This window comes from Cenococcum geophilum, assembly GCF_001692895.1.
Source record: "Cenococcum geophilum 1.58 unplaced genomic scaffold K441scaffold_3, whole genome shotgun sequence".
NCBI lineage: Eukaryota > Fungi > Ascomycota > Dothideomycetes > Gloniales > Gloniaceae > Cenococcum > Cenococcum geophilum.
Window position 1 is genome coordinate 4,330,507 of NW_027137561.1, and position 20,157 is coordinate 4,350,663.

The 20,157-nt window shown below is 35.7% G+C and overlaps 2 protein-coding genes across 2 annotated transcripts; both read right to left on the reverse strand.

Moving 5' to 3' along the window:
- Nucleotides 1-15,413: 15,413 nt before the first annotated feature.
- On the reverse strand, nt 15,414-15,581 carry K441DRAFT_422432 (uncharacterized protein; the record flags this gene model as incomplete). The annotated part of the gene is made up of 1 exon (XM_067641555.1): nt 15,414-15,581. A coding segment is annotated over one exon (168 nt), but the record flags the coding sequence as incomplete, so codon positions are not given.
- A 3,708-nt stretch (nt 15,582-19,289) lies between these two features.
- K441DRAFT_536660 (uncharacterized protein) lies at nt 19,290-19,460 on the reverse strand (the record flags this gene model as incomplete). Its single annotated transcript, XM_067642430.1, has 1 exon — nt 19,290-19,460. A coding segment is annotated over one exon (171 nt), but the record flags the coding sequence as incomplete, so codon positions are not given.
- Nucleotides 19,461-20,157: the final 697 nt, after the last annotated feature.

Genomic DNA, 20,157 nt, shown 5'->3' on the forward strand with positions numbered 1-20,157 from the left:
GTTAACTTATCCACTATTACTAAGATCGCGTTATAATCTTATCCAGTAATAGGATCTCTTAACTTTAATAACTTAATAATAAAGTCCTATAATATGACCTCCTATAGTCTCTCTAGTATTTTAATAGGTTATAGCCCTCTATATAGCTTATACCTTATTAGTTTATTCCTCTAGCAATCTAAATACTCTTTTATTACTTTTCTTATGATATTTTAGATTCCATTAATAATATATTCTTCTTAAAGTCTTAACACTAAGCCTATTACTCCATTATGTCCTTAAGTTATTCCCTTATAGAAATCTTCCATAAAATGCTCTGCTATACTTCTTAGGATATACTTCGCTTCCCTATACTTATACAGTATTTCTTCTTTTAGATATTCTAACTATTCTTCTAGTTATACCTTAAAGATCCTTTATACCTAAAAGCTTTCTAGTGTCTTATAGACTCTTTTTAGTTCGTTATTCTCTTAAGTTACTGCTAGTTTAGGGTAATTATATCTAATTAATCCGTCCTTATCTCTGCGTAGTATTACTCCTAATGGTTTCTTATTATTTTATAGTTCAGCCTTTCTGCTAAGTGCGTCTACTCTTACATTCTTAGTTCCTTTAGTATGCTAAATCTTAAAATAGTATTCCGTAAGCATCTCTACCTATCTAACTTATCTGTAATTAAGTTCTTTTATTATTAGGAACCCTATTAGGTTTTTATAATCCGTCTTAACTATAAATAGTTTCTCTACGCCTTACAAGAATGCTCTTTATTTCTTAAGTACTATAACTATACCTAACAACTCTTTATTGTATACGTTATAGTTTAACTCTAGTAGTATTATCTTTCTACTATAGTATACTACTGGGTGCTATACGTCCTTGTGCTTCTATAGCAAGTATACTCCTAGTACGTAGTCTAATACATCCGTTTCTATAACCGTATCTAGTCCTAGTTAATAGATTTTAAGAATTAGCTCCTAGGTAAATAACTCCTTAAGTTCTTTAAACAACTTCCTTTATTTATCTCCCTATGCCTATAGTTCCTCTTTCTTTGTAAGCCTAGTAAATAGTTTAATATTCTTTAACTATTATATTATAAACCTTCTGTAGTAGTTACAAAACCCTAAAAATAACCTTAACTATGTTATATTCTCTAGTTCTTACCAACTTACTATAGCTTTAATCTTCTTTAGGTCCATACTAATATAACCTAATTTAATAATAAATCTAATAAAATCGGTCTTCCTTATAAAGAACTCGTATTTCTTAATTGCTACTAGTATCTGTTCTTCCTATAGTCTCTTTAAAACCCATTTAACGTGTTCCCCATATTCTTCCTTAGTTATTAAGTAGATAATAATATTATTAAGGTATACTATAATAAACTCATTAAGGTATTCTCCTAATACACTATTAATTCGTTTCTAAAATATTATAGGTGCATTTATTAATCCAAATTACATAACTAATAGTTTATATAGTCTTTCTCTTAACCTAAAGGCTGCCTTCTATTTATCGCCTTCCTTAATTCTAATTTAATAGTACGCCTATCTCAGATCTATCTTTGTAAAGATTTACACATTACCTATCTAATCCTAGATTTCGCTAATTAAGGGTAAAAGATACCTATTCTTTTAAGTAATGCTATTTAACTATTTATAGTTAATACATAACCTAAGTTTTCTATTTTTCTTTAGTATAAACAGTACTGGATAACCTGCTAATAACTATAATAGTCTAATATATCCCTTTTGTAAGTTCTCTTAGATAAACTCTTTAAGTACACTTACCTCCTTTTAAGTAAGCTTATAGGTTAGGAAAAACCTTAGACTTATTTCTAGTTCTAACTCTATCTTATAGTCCTATACTATATAATCTACTAGCTTTTTACTTTCTAGTAACCATAGTTTCTTACTATACTTATAGTATCTCTTTAGTATATAACTTAAGCCTTACTTAGTCTCTTTATATATCGCTCTAACTTAGTACTATACTAACTTAGTTTACTATTATATTTTACAGCGTTAAGTATTTCTAATTAATCCTTAGGTTGTATTCCTATAACTAAGGTATTCCTAATACTGCCTTATCCCGTCCTAATAGTAGGATATTAAAAGATATCTTAATTTATCTCCCTTTAATGGTTATCTAAATAGGTCCTATTTTAAGATTAATAATCCCTCCTCTATAGGCTATTAGATCTCCTAAAATTATAACTAATAGGTAAGGTTATTCCTTCTATTTATAAGGTAATTATCGGGAATGAGGCAAGCGGTCGTCACGTGTCGTCACGTGTTGCCGCGGCACTAGCGTGGCGAGGAGCCTTAAGCTCTTCGCCTTCCCTTATTTCATCAAATAAGAATTAACTAACATCACTGTAACCCTACTCGAGTAGTTGTTATTAGTGAGTCACCCTGTGTTTCTAATACTGATTAGTGGTTAAATACACAGTTAACTATAGAGCAGCTAGGTTTTCGAATAGAAGAGATAGTCTCATGTAGGGGTGCTATATGCGCTTATATAGAATGGATCCCGGCGATACTGTGCTACCTTAGACTTGCGGAAAACTAGTAATAGAAGTATTACTAAGTACTAGGAGATACTAAGTTGTGTCCATTATGTAGAACAACCACGTTTACAAAGATTTGGTTAAGTACTTTAGGTCAGAAGTATTACTAAACCTATGGTCCCAAAGTTAATGTCTAAAACGCGTTAAACAACTACGCATACGAAGATTTGGTCGAGTACTTTAGGTCAGAAGTATTACTAAACCTACGGTCCTAAAGTTAATGTCTAAAACGCGTTGATAACATCTTAATTGCCTACCTTTTAACAGTAAACCTATGAGATTCTATAAAGCTAAAAACCCTACCTACCTTTGACGTACGACACCCCGTCAATTCTATACCTACTATAGCGTTAACCTACCTAAAGAAGTATAAGAAAAGCATTAACCCGGAGACGTAGGATATAAACATTGACCCTATAAACGCTAAGGAACAGGACCTAAACGGATTCTTAGTATACTGTATAGTACACTATATAGACAGCAAATACAATAATACCGAGCTATGGTGTTATATAAAGGAGGACTTTGTTAGATAAATAAAGGAAATATAGGCTCTTGCGAAGAAGGACGTTATATAAGACTTCCGTAACTTCCTTTAGGAGAATGGAGTATTTGTCCCTATAGATGGGGGTGCTATTAGAGATAATATCTAGGAGTAAGTTATTAATGTAAAAGAAGAGCATAAATAGACTCTATAAGAGGTTAAGCACTAACTACGCACTAAGAGGAAGCTTAACTCACAATAGAATCCAAATAATACGCTAATAGAGACGCGCTCTAATTCCATTACTCTAGGCACAAGTTCTCACGTTCTATATCTATTACTTCCACCTCTATCTCTAGCTCCCTAGGATCCACTAATTCAACCAGTAATGTTAACTACTACCCCTTAAGAGCAAGCGTAAGATCCCCTTGCTTCGCGATTTAACAACCTTCAAACTCTACTATAAGAAGATTAGGTACTACGCCATATTCCACTAAGCCCTATATCTCTACTACAGCCTATAAAGTAATCCCCACCTTAATCTCTAATATAATTTTAATATAGTTTAATACCACTCGGAGGTACTTTAAAAATGCTTATAAAGCTTACGAAGCTCTATATGGACTAGGAGAAGAAGTTTAGCGGGGAACTATATAACATCCTTAATTCGAAGCTGCGTATCTTCTATAACTATTACTAGAAGGTTAGACTAGAACCTAACTAATATTATAACGCCTATTCCGTTATACTTAAGGGCCGCACTAGTACCTTCTATTATAATCGTTTGGCAGGAAAAGGATATAATTTTAACCGAATAATATATAAGATAAGATGCTACTTTAAAATAGAAGAGAATAAGCAGCAATATATATTGGAGTGGAGAGAGACTACCTTCCTAAGAATTATTGCTATAAACCTAGGTGTTTCTCAGCTTGATTATCTTTAAAAGCTCTTTAATTAACTTTAGATAATTTAGCGTAGTTTATCCGAATTATATTAAGAGGACCTTAGCCTATATAATTAAGTTATTAGTATATACCGAGGTATTAAAGAATATAATCTTGCTCTCTTTAACCCTATAAGTACTTATAAAGGAGTATATACTTAATTAAGATCCTTTATTGGCACCGCTCTATACTCTTAAGAAGTATAGCAATTTAACGCCTAATTCTAACCTACCTTAATTAACCCGGCTAACTAACACGATTATAACTGGACTAATTAAATATATAGTGGACGTAGTAGGGGATACGGTAAAGGGTATAATTAACGTCGACTATAAGGTAATCATAGAGGTCCTTATAGAGGTTCACTTCGGAGTAATTATTAGAAGAAGTGCTACGTTTATAAGAAGCCAAATTGCTAGTTAACTAGACACCCTCTTAATAGACAAAAGGAGGTATATAATAGGTTTCGCCAGAGTATATAAAACGTTAGAAACTAAGAGGTTACTATAGCCTACTTCTAAAACTTCCTGGTTTAATATAAAGGCGAAGAAGGTCTTAAGGGTAAGGTTAATAAGGCCGAATAGCTCCTTATAGATATGGAAATTGAGGACTACTCTTCTAACTAATACTTCACTGAGTATGGTGAGGTAAATGGCATATAAACTGTCGCTATCCTTAATAACTAATCTACACTCTATTCTATTATAAAGTTAGATATCTTTAATAAGCTAAAGGAAAGTTCCGCGTTCTCCTTTAATGACAGATACTTAGTAAACATCTTCTATAGCATTATACTAGATACTAGAGCCGCAGGAGTATTTATAGTAGGAGAGCCTTAAGTTCGAGCTCTTTAGCAGCTTAATAGCTCTGTTTAAATTAACTAATTAACAGCAGGCCAATATACAATTCGCTTTAGTAAGGGTACTATAATCTCTTTTAGCATAATTAAGGTCCAAACCCCGTTAGGATATATTACTTTCTATATTATCCCCGCAAATACCCCATTCCTATTCTGCATCTAAGATATAGATAAATTAGGTGTTAAGCTTAACAACCTTAAGAATATGCTTGTCCAGGGAGATAATTAGGTGCCTATTATACGCAAATAGGGTCACCCTTAGTTGCTCCTTTAATAGCTAGAAAGGAGCGTTGCTTAGAGCCACCTAACTAAGTTAGAGTTATGTTAACTACACTGTTATTTTAGCCACCTATCTATTTACTAATTACTTAGGGTCCTTCAGCAAGTAGGTTATAAAGTTAAGGTTAAGGTAATTAAATATTTTATAAAGTACTGCTACTACTGCTAAATAAACTAGAAGTCCCCTAGCCGATTTAAGTTTACTCTTAAAGACGACTACGACTTTAACTTCTGTATTATTATAGATGTTATATATCTTAGCGGTAAGCTAGTACTCCAAGTTATTAACTTCTTAACCTCCTTCCAAGCCGCACGCTTTTTAAAAGATATATTAGCTAGGAACGTATAGGATACTCTTTAATTATACTAGATTAATGTCTACCTAGGACCCCCTAATTAAATCGTTTATAATATAGAAAAGAACTTCTTATCTACGGAGTTTTAATAATAGGTAAAGGTAATAACAATTAAGGTTAAGAAAGTCCCTATTAAGGCATATAATAGTATTAGAAAAATAGAATAATATTATACGCTATTACGCCGCGTATATAAGATCATTTCTTTAGAACTAAAGGGTGCTAGCGAAGAGCTTATCCTATAGATGGCTGTTAAGGCTATTAACAATACCGCTAGCCTAGATAGGCTCGTACCTACGTTGCTAGTCTTTAGCGCCTACCCTTAAATAACTAACAATTCTCTACTATCTCCCTTTATTGCGCAATAAGCTAAGGCTATTCACAAGGCAATAAAGGAGGTATAACATCTCTACGCCACGCGCTAGGTTAACGACGCACTAGGAATAAGAAATGGCCTAAATACCTTAACTATACTTAATCTGCCACTCCAATTAAAGGTATATATATGGCGTAAAAAGGGAGGATAGTCAGGCCTATATAAACTCATTACAATTAATGGTTAAACTTATACTCTTTAAATACCCTATAGACCCACTTAATTCCACTTAACTATTATTAAGCCCTACTATAGGGATAATAGCTCTAAGCCTTTATAGGATACCCTAGAGGATACCCTAGAGGAGAACTACGATTAATATGCTTTAGAAGGCGAAGGCGATTCTAATACAATTATAATAGACGTACCGCAACTACAACGCGGTAGAGGTCGCCTAAAGGGATTACAAAATCGCCAACATCTTATCAATTTTAAAGAGTAATTTATTACCGCTATTAAGAATGGAAATAAACTATCGATGGCCTTTATAACAGCTAAAGAGAAGGCTGACTTTAAACTCGCAAAACAGCTCTAAAAGGAAGGCCGTATTATAACTCCAGGAGCTCCTTTTTAAGCATCTAATAAGTAGGAGATTAACGGTCTTATTACAAGAGGAGTTTTTAAATTTAAGAAATACGACCCTACTAAGTTTAACAGAGTCCGCATATTTAAGTTAAGAATGGTTAATAAGATTAAAGGCAAAGCTACTAATACCCTATTTAAGAAGTCAAGGCTAGTCATTTAAGGTTATAATAATGACGGTAAGGAAGTAATTCTTACGCAATCCCCTATGATTTAACAAGCTAGTTAATAAGTTATTGTTACGCTAGCTCCCTCCTTAATAAAGAATAGGATGGCGGTTTACCTATAAGATATTACTTAGGCCTACACCTAATTAGAGACGCGCCTTTAGCGCTTAATACTAGCATACCTTCTAGAGTAAATTCGCCACTAATATCCTAAGGATACGATCATGGTTATACTTAAGCTATTATATGAAATTGTAGAGGTAGGAACTTATTAGTAGGCTACCTATAGTAAGCACTATAAGGAGAAGCTTTTAATGACTACTTCTATATTTAATCCTTACTTCCTTATTATAACTACGGGAACTCCATTCGGAATTGTCGGCATATAAATAGACGATATAATCATCTTAGGAGACGACCAATTCTTAGCTCTTAAAGAAGATAAGCTAGTAAAGGTAAACCTTATAGCAAAGCTAAAGGAAAGACTTAACTTAGTAACACTATTACTCTTTAACGGATATATCCTCTCCCTAAATAAGGGCTCCATTGCTCTACGCCAGAAGGGTTAAGGCAAGAAGATTGACGTTATTAATATTAATTCTCTAAAGCAAGGATACGTGGAGTAACGCGCTTACGGAGCTTATATGGCTTCTATCTGTCAACCCAAGGCTTCCTTTAATCTCTCTATTGCCGCTTAATACTAGGAACTAACTAAGGATAACGTTCTTGCCCTAAATAAGCGTCTTTCCTAGCAAATAAACTATCTTGATAAGGGACTACTCTATATGCCTATTAACCTTCCTACTGCTAAGCTCTTCGTATTTGTTAATAGATTGTTTATAAATAATAAAGATTTTAGCTTCTAGCTAGGATATAAGATTATTATCGCGAATAAATCTACCAAAGAGAATGACTTTATAATCTACGGTAACCTTATCCATTAAAGCTTAACTAAGAGCAAGTGCGTTATTTAAAGTATTCTAGTGTTAGAGATATATAGAATGGTCAGCGGAGTTAATATAGCAATTACAATTGGAACTACCCTTAAGATAATTATAGACCGGCTCGAACTTCCCGCTATCCCTACAATTATATACACCGACTTATATTCCCTTTATAAGTGTTTAGTTAAGCTTAGTACTATAAAGGAGAAGCGTCTTATAATTAATATTATAGCACTTTAGTAGTCCTATAAGCGTTAAAAACTCTTTAAGATCTAATAGATTAATGGCTAAGATAACCNNGNAGATNNNATAANNAAGGTAAACCTAAATAAGGNACTAGAGACGTTTNTTAATATAAATACTCTATATATACGAGTTAAAGGTTAGGTTAAGAGGGAAATTTAGAGAAGTTAAGATCTTATAGAACTTTAACCGCTGGTTAAAGTTATCTAATTAGTCAGATCCTTGCCAAGAGCGCCGCGCCTAATCGATTTAGGTGGCGGTATAGACTTCTGCCAACTAATTAGGATTTTCTATGCCCGGCATGGAAAATCGCCATTGGCTCGCTTACTACTAGCGTCTTGGCGGCCCACCTGTCTTCGCGTTATCTACTAAATTCTGCCAACTGCCGCATTATTGTATATCGTCTGGTTTTGTTGCATATTGTCTAGTTTTGTTATATATTGTCTGGTATTGTTGTATACTGTTTGTTTGTATATATATATATAGCAACCACAAAAAGAAGAGTTGCCAGTGTCGGGAATGAGGCAAGCGGTCGTCACGTGTTGTCACGTGTCGCCGCGGCACTAGCGTGGCGAGGAGCCTTAAGCTCTTCGCCCTCCCTTATTCTATTAAATAAGAATTAACTAATATCACTGTAACCCTACTTGAGTAGTCGTTATTAGTAAGTCACCCTATGTTTCTAACAGTAATCCTATCCTTTTAACTACTACTAGTAAGATATAGTTCCGCGTTACTCTACTATCTATTAGCGCTTTAAACTATTAATCTTACTATTTAACTTATAAATTTAAGTGTTGTTTTTAAATCCCTTTAAGGGTCTAAGGCTCTACTACTAGCTCCCTTTAGTCCCGTAGGCCTCTACTTTTCCTAACTATTAGCTACTTAATCCTTATATATCTAGCTTACTCTTTAGCTAATACCTAGTTCGCTTTTTATCTTTAATATACTATAGACATATATTCTTTAGGCATTCCCACTACTATTATCCGTCTAAGTATTCTTCTGTAAGGAATCTTCCTAGCTAAAGTATTAAGTCTCCTTACTCTTAAACTTCTATTAGATGCTATCTATATATATACTTAGCATTTCTATACTATTGCTTATCTAGCGCCTAATATATCCTTATAGGGTATTTCTAATTCTTTTTCTTTGGATTTTTATGCATTTTATATATATTATCCACGTATGCAATCCATAATAGCGTATAGTGTACTAGGTGCTTTAGGTTAACTCTTAACTTATCTTTATCTTTAAGTTTAAACCTTTGCTATATTAATCTAAACGTTATAACTTCGTTTATAGGTACTAAGATATATCTCTTACTTCTCTAGTCCTCTAATCGTTCCTCTAGATCCTTTAACGTTATAATTAAGGCTCCTTTAATATAAGTTATAGCCTTCTCTATAATTGGGTGGTCCTAAATAACTCGTTTATCTAACTATATATAGAAATCTTCCTACTTATTATTATATCGCTGTCTATACTACTTTTAGTATAGCTATTAAAGTGTATACGGCTTATCTATAAGGAAGTATCTTTTTATTACTATGTTATAACAGCTCTTTATATATTGTTCTTTAAACCTAGTAGGGATCCCTAAATCCTTTTCGTTTTCTAGTTTGGTAAGCCACTTAGCTCTTAATATGCCTACCCTAGGCCTATTAGTAATTCTTTATACTAGCGCTCTGTCCCTTATATATCCTAATATACTAAATCTCTTATCTAGTTTCTATTCTTACTATATAATAATTCTTCGTCTAAATTCTTCTATAGTTTCTTTTAGTTTACGTCTTATAGATAGATCCTTAAAGTTTTCTTACTTCTTAATCTTAGTATTAATATTTTAATCCTATTGCTAAGTCTTACTTACAATTTCTTTAATAGTCCTTATTCTATTACTAAAATCTTAGTCCTATAAGATTCTTAATTCTAAGCTTACTTCTATCTTAAGCTTTACTCTAGCCTTAGTCCTATTAGGCTTTACTAGTATTCTTATCTCGTCTTAAAAGTCTTAAATCTTACTTATCTCATCTTAAGAGTCTTATACCTTTAGGAAACTTCATCCTAAGCTTATTTATATATCGCTAAACTAAGCTATTACTCTACTCTATTGGTTATCGTCCGTTATAGGTCCTTAAGCTTGCCTTATCTTATCTTAAGAATCTTAGTCGTCTCGCATCTTATCTTAAGAATCTTAAGCTTTTAGCCTTTTGCCTTTATTAAGTGCCAAAGTAGTTTACTATCCTACTTCTCTTGCGTCTTATAAAGCGATAGACATCGTATCTAGTGGGGTCTTAATCCCTACTAATATTCCCTATTCTATAGTAGAATTATCCTCTGCCTCTTATATAACATCTCTTAGGTCTATATACTCCTAGTAAGCTGCCTTTATTACCTTATTATTATGGAATATTTTACCTTTATTAAAGTTATTATCCTTAATATCCAATCTATAAACTAGTTTATTAGTTCCTCTGTATTATACTAAGTATAGCTCTTATAGCTAATAGCTTACACTATACTTAGCGTCTTTATAAATTCAGCATATATTATTATAACAAAACACAAAACTTTTAATTAAATATTCTTTTATTCCTCGCAGCATGTTATCGTCCCTTTATACATATATATCGTCTACTAGTCTTATTCCTTTTACTACGTAATAACTTTAACTACTTCTATAGTCTTTAACGTAATAACCCTGTTTTTTACAATTTATATAAGCTCCTTCTCTAAACTATTTTTCTTATTATGGAGTTCGCCTAAACATCTTCTACTGCTAAGACCCCTAGTTTAGCCTCTGCTCCTTAGACCTCTAATTACTTAATCCTTATCCTCTAGGTTTCTATAATCATTTATTCTATCTTTTAGATTCTTTAGTACTACTTAGGTCTATTAGCTCTGTGCTATACTATAGTTTTTAACTTAGCTTTAGTTATTACGTACTTTACGCCTTATATAACTATAAAACTCTATCCTAGCCTCTCTTAGCCTGTTCCCTTTAGTAAATCCAATTATTAATTTTAATCGCTTAATCTATTAGTTCCTATAGGGTTTCCGTATCTTTTATTAGAATAATTATATCCTAGACTTTAGCCTTAAGTCCTTACTTATACTATGCTATAAGCGCCTTATTATTTTACTTAACTTATATTACTAACGTCTAAAACTGCGTTATATACTTAATTGCTAAGGTCCATTACGTAATATCTTAGAGTTTTTTTTCCGCCGTAGTTACTACCTCTAGGTCTCTAAATATTTATATAAGTTGTTCTATAAACCTTCCTAGCTTATAAATATAAACCGCACCTCTTGGTTAGTAGTTGTTATTCTATTTGCCTATATCTCTATAAGGTAAGGCTTAAATTACTTAAGTGCTCTTCTTAATAGGAATAGTCCTATATATGCTATTCAATCCATAAATATAGGCAGCTTTGCTCCTTCTTACGTGACCTTAAAGTGCATTTATATAAGGAATCCTTTAAATTTTAATCTTTCTCCTAAGTACCTCTTAATTAATAGTAGCTTAATTTTTACTGCTCCTATTCTATTAATCCTATTTTCTAACGTTACATTATTTTCTATTAGCTGGTCAACTATCTCTTATAGTTGTCCAACCGTTATAGGTTGCTATAAGTCAGTATTTACTATACTAGTGTCGTTACCTAATCTCAATATAGTTGCCGCCGTTAATGGCGTTGTAGCTAGTGCTTTTAGTGGCATATTATTCGACTTTATTAATACTATAACCTTAGTAGTAAATATATAACAAAGCCTTATAGTAGGAACTACGGTAGACTTATTAATAGGCTAGGTATATAGGTAAATAAGAAGTTAATAACGTAATAATAACTAGTAAAGTAGTTGCCTAACAGATTAACTCTAATTATATTCTAAGATTTACTATAAAGAAGAGAACTATCTAGGTAGGGACTATAGTCCTTTAAATATACAACCATACTCCTAAGAAATCCCCTTTATACGTAAGATACGTGTTATACATATTATACATACATTCCCTTCGTATACTGCGTATACTACATATAACGTCATGTAACCTTAGTTACTATTCCTCGTTATATAGCTCTATCGGCTCCATCTTAGACTATGCCTAAATTAACCAACTAGCTTCTTCCGACTCCTCTCTAAGTAGTCGTAACATTGTACTTAAAGCGTCTATAACATAAAGCAGAAAAAGTGGAAAGACTAGTATATAAGACTAGAAGGTAATATAAACGGCACCCAGGTAATAAAAGATAAGCTTTACCTATTTTTAGAGTAATAAGTTATTAACTAAGAATTATAGGCTGCTAGCTATTAAAAACAGAAGTTAAAACGGAAAGAAATATAAAAAGATAGCGAGCGGGTAAAGAAGAGATAGAAAATAGTTAAGCGGGTAAGGTAGCTAGGGGGGAAGGTAGCTATAGGGGTAGCTATAGGGGCAGCTGTAGGTATAGGGAAGGAAGCTGTAAAGGAGGAAGGGGAGATGTAGGATAAGGAGGCCCTAGACGCCCTATTTAACGAGATAGTCCAATACTTAGTTATAAATAGCTATGTCTCTACTATTACTAAGCTTTATATATAGTAGTTAAAAGGTAAAACCTTATAGCTACTACGGGGGGCGAAGCTCTTAGTAGTACTAGATAGCGTCCGCCGCGATAAGGACCGGATTTAACGCGTTAACTTTATTAATTAAGGCCTATTTATAATTACTAGCGGCTATAACGTTAAAGGGCTTAAAAAGGTAATTATTTAGTACTAGAAGACGGGCTCTAAAATACTAGGTTTAGTTAAGTCTTACCTTTAAACTATAGCTAAGCATTTATTAGGTTTATATATACCTTATTTAGTCTATATAGCTACCGTTTTTTAACCTATTTCTTAAGCTATACTACTGTTACCTATAGTAAAAGTAGATAAAATATTTAGCTTATTAACCTTATTCTTATTAAACTAGAGAATAAAGGGCCTAAACTAAATAAGTTAGCAGTGTATATAATTATATTAATAATATAAGGGAAGTAGAATTAGTATAGTAAGGCTAAGTATATAGGCTGTATATAGAACGCTAACCCTATTCTCTACCCCCTCTTTATAGTAGCCTTCTACTTCTTTAACTACTAGGGTAAAGATAGCGCTAAAAGCTTCCTATCTTTTTAGTAGTTAGAGAACTACTATAACCTATACGTCTTCCCTAGCAGTATTAAAGTACTATAATAGCCGTTAAGCTATTATACGTAGTTTAAATAGAATAAAAAGATATTTTAAGGGGTAGAAATTTACTTAAAGGAGAAGACCTATAGCGCCTATAAGTAGAGCATCTGGTATACTAAGCTTAGCAGCGTTAAGGAAACCTAAATTAAATAGGCCGGATGCTAGAATATAGACGCGATAACGGGAGCCTACCTTAGCTACCTACCCTATGCGTTTATACGGTTAATCGCCGGCTTCCTAAAGAAAGGAAAGGGCTACTTTCTTCCCTACGCACAGGAGGTGCTAAAGGAGGCCCTCTATTTAAAGATATAGCTTAAGACTAATATTTAGCTAAAACGCATAGAGGCCTATTACCTAGGTAGGGCCAATAATAAGGTTATACGGCTTAACCTTACGGGCTTAGGATTTCTACACCTCTTTTACGCGCTTAGGGTAATCTTATTATAGGACTTAGTAATTCTACGTAAGTAGTTCCCACTCTACCCCCTATAAAAGGACCCCCTCTTTAGCTATAAGGAGTACTGGAGGTTCGCTATATAGGTAAAAAGCTTATTAGCTAACGTAGTTATACTAGATAAGCTAATAATGCGGAAATACTGGCCTACCTATAAGGCCGTAGCTAAGCTAAAATATAAGGCCGCGATCTTTAAGATAAAGGGGGTTTAATTACGCGTATAGACGATTTTAGAACGCCTTAGCAAAATGAAAAGGTTATTAGCATTATTTAGACCTATATAGATCTAGTAAAGGAAGATAGATATCTAAATAGGGCCTATAGAGTCTATATATCTACCTTTAGGCAAGTCTACGCTATCTACTATAACGTTTACTATATCTGCGCCGCCTACTTAGCCGTTTATAATATCTATACTGCCTACTTAGCCGCCGTTTATAATATCCGCACTATCCACTTAGCCGTTTATAATATCTATACTATCCACTTAGCTATTTATAATATCTACACCGCCTGTTTAGCCGTCTACTATATTTATATTACCCCTACTAGCGTAGGAACAAGCTAATACTTAACTATCTTTCCTATTTATTCTTAACCTATAAGCGCTACTAAGGAAATATAAAATGCTTTAAGGCGGTAATTTGGTCTTCTAGCTTTAGATTAAGTAGACTTTAGGGCTAGCAGGTAGGCCGTTAATTAAAGCTCTTAATTACTACTAGGGGGCACATTAGCGGGTTAACGGCGAGGCTATATTCTATAGCCGTTACTATAGAATTATTAAGAATATAAGACGGCGCGTAGAAGACGGTACGGTAAGAGATAAGAGATAGGCTATTAATTAGCTAAAATAGCTACAAGGCCAGCGTTCTTTAAATTAGCTTTATAAGAATATCTAGGGCGAAGGAGGCTCCCTCTTAAGTAGTAAATAATACCTATTTTACTATAGTAACCGAGATACCTTAATATAGGACTATACTAGTAACTAAGACGTCTTAATATAGGACTGCACTATAGTAACTAAAATGCCTTAATATATAACTATACTATAGTAACTAAGACGCCTTAATATAGAACTGCACTATAGTAACTAAAACACCTTAATATATAACTGTACTGCATTAACTAAGACGCCTTAATATAGGACTATACTATAGTAACCAAGACGTCTTAATATGGGACTACACTATAGTAACTAAGACGCCTATTACGTAAGAATAGAGCCTATTTAGGTGTTGTAAATTTAGAGTAACATTATATAACCGTCTAGAAGTACCGATCTAACACAAATTATATACCTTTTTGCCCAAAATCGCGTGCGAAAGTACTTGGGGGCGGTCGCTGCGCGACCTCGTGCGGGGTTCGGGAACGTTATTAGCAGGGGTGGCCCTAACCTCGTATTAACCCGGGTCGTAACCGCGCCAAATCAGCCCCCCCCAATATGTGATAGATGTCGGGAGAGGGATCTACTGCAGGAACCGTCCTTATGGCTTTTGATGATATAAACTCCTCGCTTCGGCGCTAGATTAGTAATCCGCTTTCACTCTAAAGTTATGTGGAATTTTTTTTTTTTTTTTTTTTTATCCATTGTATTATACTACGTACAATACTGCGCATGCAGCCTTGGGCTATGGCGCTATAGTTCTATATACATAAATCCTTTCTAGGCAGCTTAATATGTACTAGTAGCTATGTCCTAGTAGTTTATAAACTCCTAAATTAGGAGTTTATAGTTTCCTAGTAAATACTAAGATACTACAACTACTAGGGAATGAGAAAATGGTAGAAAAACTATAAGAAATCCTAACCCCTGTCCCTGTCCTTTTGCAATTTATTTCTGTCCTTTTGCTCTCTAATATCATTTAAGAGCCTAGTAGGAGTACCCCCTTCTAGAATCCTATCTGATTTATTCTTCCATAGAATCTTCTTCGCGTACTAGATTAGCAGCTTTAAGAGTCTCGCAGTCTTTACTATTAGCAAAGTGTTTTTCTTTACAATTAATGCAAAGAGGGGTGGTATGCTGGCAAGGCCTGCCTGTTATTATACAGGTAGAACAGGAATGGTCTTTAGCAAAATGTGCAGCTGCACAGTATCTGCAGGCCCTAGTAGAGCACAAAAACCTGTCCTCCTATATGGCTAAATTTTTGGCAGCTCGTACACTGCGTAGTAAGGAGAGAGACTTCGAGGTATTTACTACCTTAGTAGCTGTACCTGCAATTGATATCTCTTTTTGCTTAAGGATTTCCTGTCTTTTTCCTCGTTCTCTATAGTAAAAACTATAGAAGCCAAATCTGATCTGTGGATCTGTGGTCCTTTTTTACAACTAGATGAGATCCATTGCTAGGGTAGTCCTTGTAACCTTATAGGATTAAAGGGTCTCAATTTCTTCTTTTAGAAGCTTAGAGCCTCCTTCTCTAGGAAAGGTAGGGTAAGGAACCCCATGGGCTATAATTTGAACCCATGGGTTCTAGTTTTTGTTCTCTAAAAGGTAAACGCAGTCGTTATGCCAGATCTCCTTGTATTAATAACTAGGCATCCGCATTATACCTTCCCGTAGTCTTCTTATAAGGAGAATATTTTGTTTCCCCTTAGATTCCAGTACTATAAGGCTAAAAACAGGTTTTTTTAACCTGACTAGGCAGTTTGATGGCAAATATGTGAGTGAACTTTGTTTCGTATATAGAAGAAGGAAAGCTAGAGGTCCTAAGGTCTTTTGGTCCCTGTAATTAGGACTAAGCTTTCTCTCTTGTAGCTGCTTTCTTAACTTACTAAGTAGGCAGAGAGTAGCCGAGTAGGAAGAGATGGTAGATGACGAGCAGGGAGAGAGAGCCTAGAACTCCTAGGCAGGTCCTCCTTAGCCTACTCTGCGTAACTTCTCTTTATATAAAGATAGTAGGGGCTAACCTACCTAAGGAGAAAGCTCTTACCTCTTACGACAAGTCCTTTTAGGAACATCTTTTGTCTTTTTTTTTCTTTTCCTTTTATAAACAGGAGGTTTATTCTCCTGCTAGGATACTCCTTGTATAGTCCTCTAGCTGTTTAATAACTTGTTCTTTTTTCTTCTTCTTTTTCTAGCCCTTTATATGCCTGGGTTAGGCTTTCTAGAGCTTTTTGTAGGTGTTGTTCTGGAGAAAGGGGAGGAAAAGGTATAGGTGTACTAGGTGTAGCCATCCGTAGTAGTTATTGGTTTCTTTTTTGCAGGTTTTTGGTTTTCCTTTTTCAGGAGAAGTTTGAGGATGTTCTCTTTTCTCTCCCTTCTTAGACAAGCTAGGAGGAGAAAGAAAGAAGATGAAAATAGAAACCTATTATCATTTCTTTCTATAGGGGTTTCGCCTATAGACTCGTTGTCGTCACTTGTCTCTATAGGAGGTTTCTTTTTAGGCCTGGTAGGCCTTGGCATCTTGTAGGGGGAGTTTTCTAGTTTTTACTATCCTTATACCCTTTTTCCTTACTAATCCTACTAGAGGATTTCTGGGGAGATTAGGTTTAAAGGTAGTAGTAATACTAGACCCCTAGTATTGGTGGTGGTAGTAGTAGTAGTAGTTTTGGTGTTCCTGTCCGTGCCTCGCTTACAAGCTAGGACCACCCCTAAGAAGAATTTTCTGTTGGGGGAAAGGGGGTAAAACGACAATTAAATCCGCCTATAGCTCGCTAAGCAGTAGGAATTGGGCAGGTAGTTATATATACTAGTAGTACTAATAATACAGTAGAGTTTCCCATGCCTGCTTATCTAGACCTCTACCTCAGTTTTCTAGTGCTTTGTCCCAACCATAAGCAGTTAGCTGCCACCACTAATCGCACGGGGATTCTCACCAGTTCTTTCGGATATCTTATAACTGGCCAGTCTACCCCCCAGCAGTCTGTATAAGAGTTTCCTCCCAGAGTTGGTACGCTTTCGCACGGCTTGGGAGCCTTCTATAGCCTCTGGTTTTACGCCTCTCTTTATTGTTTCCGCCGGTACGGGCATAAGCTGCCATTTGCAGGGGTCGCAACTCCCGTCTTACGTACCTACTGGCGTAATCCTATGAGGGCGTTGTGGCTGCATCCTGCAATATAGCTAGGTACACCTTCTACGGCTGAGGCCTAGCTAAAGCCTCTTCCGCCTAAGTAACTCCTGTTTGCTCCTTAAGCGTACCTCACTGGCATACTGCTCTAGCGAGCGAGCAGTCCCATCTGTTGGTGCACCGACACGCGTATCCGTTCTCTCGAGCCGCGTAGTAGTCTCTCCGGCTAGGACGTGATCCTGCCTGCTTACCAGGTGCACTAGGGGTTAGAGCCTAGCTAAGGGGTGAGGTCCCTAGAGCTAGTAGTGGCTACTACGCACTACGCCCCGTGGGAGACTAGTAGTAATATAGGGGCGCGACACCCTATATACTGCTAACTCCCGTTTCGCGTTGCCTATAAGGGTCTCCCTATAATAGGCCGACCGTGTCTTGCAGAATGGGTTACTGACTAGGTTCCGCCAGGCGACCTACTCTACCCTATTCTACTAACTAAGCTTATATCCCCCCTTTTTATAAGCTGGCCTGTGTCTCTAACTGTCAAGTCCTCGTCCGACTGGCCTGTGTTTCCCCTACAGCCTCCCCCATATGTATATGCATATGCGTATGCGTATGCGTTAGGTTGCGTGCACCACGCCTATTAAGACCCTCCTATGAGTCGCCTTTTGACGCCATGGGGCCGTTGAAGCTGGCCTGTGTTTCCGCTGCCTAGAGCTTTGCCCGTGTTTCTACCTCGTTGAGCCGTCTGGTCGCCGTCGCGTCGCCGTCGCGTCTGTCGTCCAGGTCGCGCGCACCACGCCTATTAAGACCCTCTTCTGAGTNACCTGGGTGTGCCGGATACCAGATAGGCCCTAGTAGAGGGGCCTTAACGAGTTCTCTAGGCAGGGCCTTAACAAGTTCTTCGCGGTGGCCTTGGGGCCTTAACAAGTTTCGTACGAGGTATCTGCGACGCGTTAACCTTAACAAGTTCTTTAAAAAGAGGTTCCCTACGCCCTCGCCGCGTCCCTTTGCGATCTCAGAGCTAGTGCAAGCCTAAGGGTGTCCTGTTGTACGACTAGGACGCGTCCACGTCGACTGACTAGATGATAAGGCCAGTTTCGGGCCTGGCTACGAGCCAGGTAGTCGTACATCGGGTGGTTTTCGTATCCCAGTATCCCTTGATAGGCCTCCCTAGGTGGTAGAGCAGGAGCCTCAGCGGAGGCAGTAAGGCTCCTGGTGTTGTTGAGGGCGATGCTTTGGTACGCGTCGCGAGCTTAACACCACAGAACCGCGACGTCAGCGTGCTGCATGCGCTGCGGCGGCTCTCTACTATCGCCTCTGCACTTAGCCATCAAAAGGAACGATTTCCTGATGATGTTTCCACCCGCGGCGACGTGGACGCGTGCAGTAGGGCTTCGCGGGCTATGTGGAATTTGCAGCGCGGACGAATAGCATTAGTATATAATTTCTATAGCAGTTAACTAAAATATAAGAAATTAATATTTTTAGCTTTATAAAAGCTATATTATAGAAGCAGAAAGTTTAAAATTAGTGTTACTTAATAGATTATTTTAGTAGATAGAATAGTTATCTAACCGGCGCTCTTAAAGTTTAGTTTTAATAATGGTAAGCTCCTTTAGAATAGCTGTCCTAAAATTATATACACCCTATTCTAATGCCTTGCCTAAAGCCTATATAAATTCTCTTACCTCCTTTACAATTATTATCCGCTATATTTGTAGTAGTATTATATAGTACGCCTTATCTATTTAATAGTGGACCTATAGTTTATAAATAGGTCCTTCTATTACTACTAAAAATATAATCTAGTTTAGTTTAGGCTAGTCTATAGAAATATAAGGTATATAAGCTATTATAGTAAGCTTTAAGTTATAAAGTATATTAAAAGTATAGGTAATATTAACAGTAGCCTGGTTCTGTGCCCTAACTATATTTAATCTAATAGCTAGGCCCTTTACTTCTATAATAAGAAAAGGGAAATAGAGATTAATTCCTAGCTAGTATAGCTTACTAAAGACATAATTTTTATTTTAAAGATCTTATAATATCTTTCTATAAAGCTAAGAAAAGGAAATATAGGTAAGCCTAAGGGCTATATTTAGCTTAGGTATAGAAATATAATTAGGATTATTAGTGGGTAAACTACTAAAAATATTAGATAGTGGGCTAAAGGTTAGTATCTATAGGAGGACTAGGGCTGATAGAAAAGGAAATAAAGTTTTAAAAAAATAGGAAGAGGGGTGTTAGAACCAAGTATATCTTTAAAGGATAGTGGGCATCAGGAAATTTTTTTTCGGGCTCGTTGTTGCAGTTTGCGGCAATTTGCGGCAAACTGTACGGTCGCGGCAGTCGTATATGGTCTTGTGCGGTTTGCGCATTTTGCGGCAAACTGCACAGAGCCTGCGTATTTTGCAGCAACTTGCAGCAAACTACACAGAGCCTACGTATTTTACAGCAACTTGCAGCAAACTGCACAGAGCCTACGCATTTTACAGCAACTCGCAGCAAACGCGCAGAGCCTGTATATTTTACACGTTTTATATATTTTGCATATTTTACACATTTTATATATTTTATATTTTGCATATTTTATATTCCTATATAACTATATAAATGTAGAGCTATTTATTAAGCAATTAAGATAAGGGGGATACCCTTTACAAAGGCTCCAAATCATCAATGGCGGTA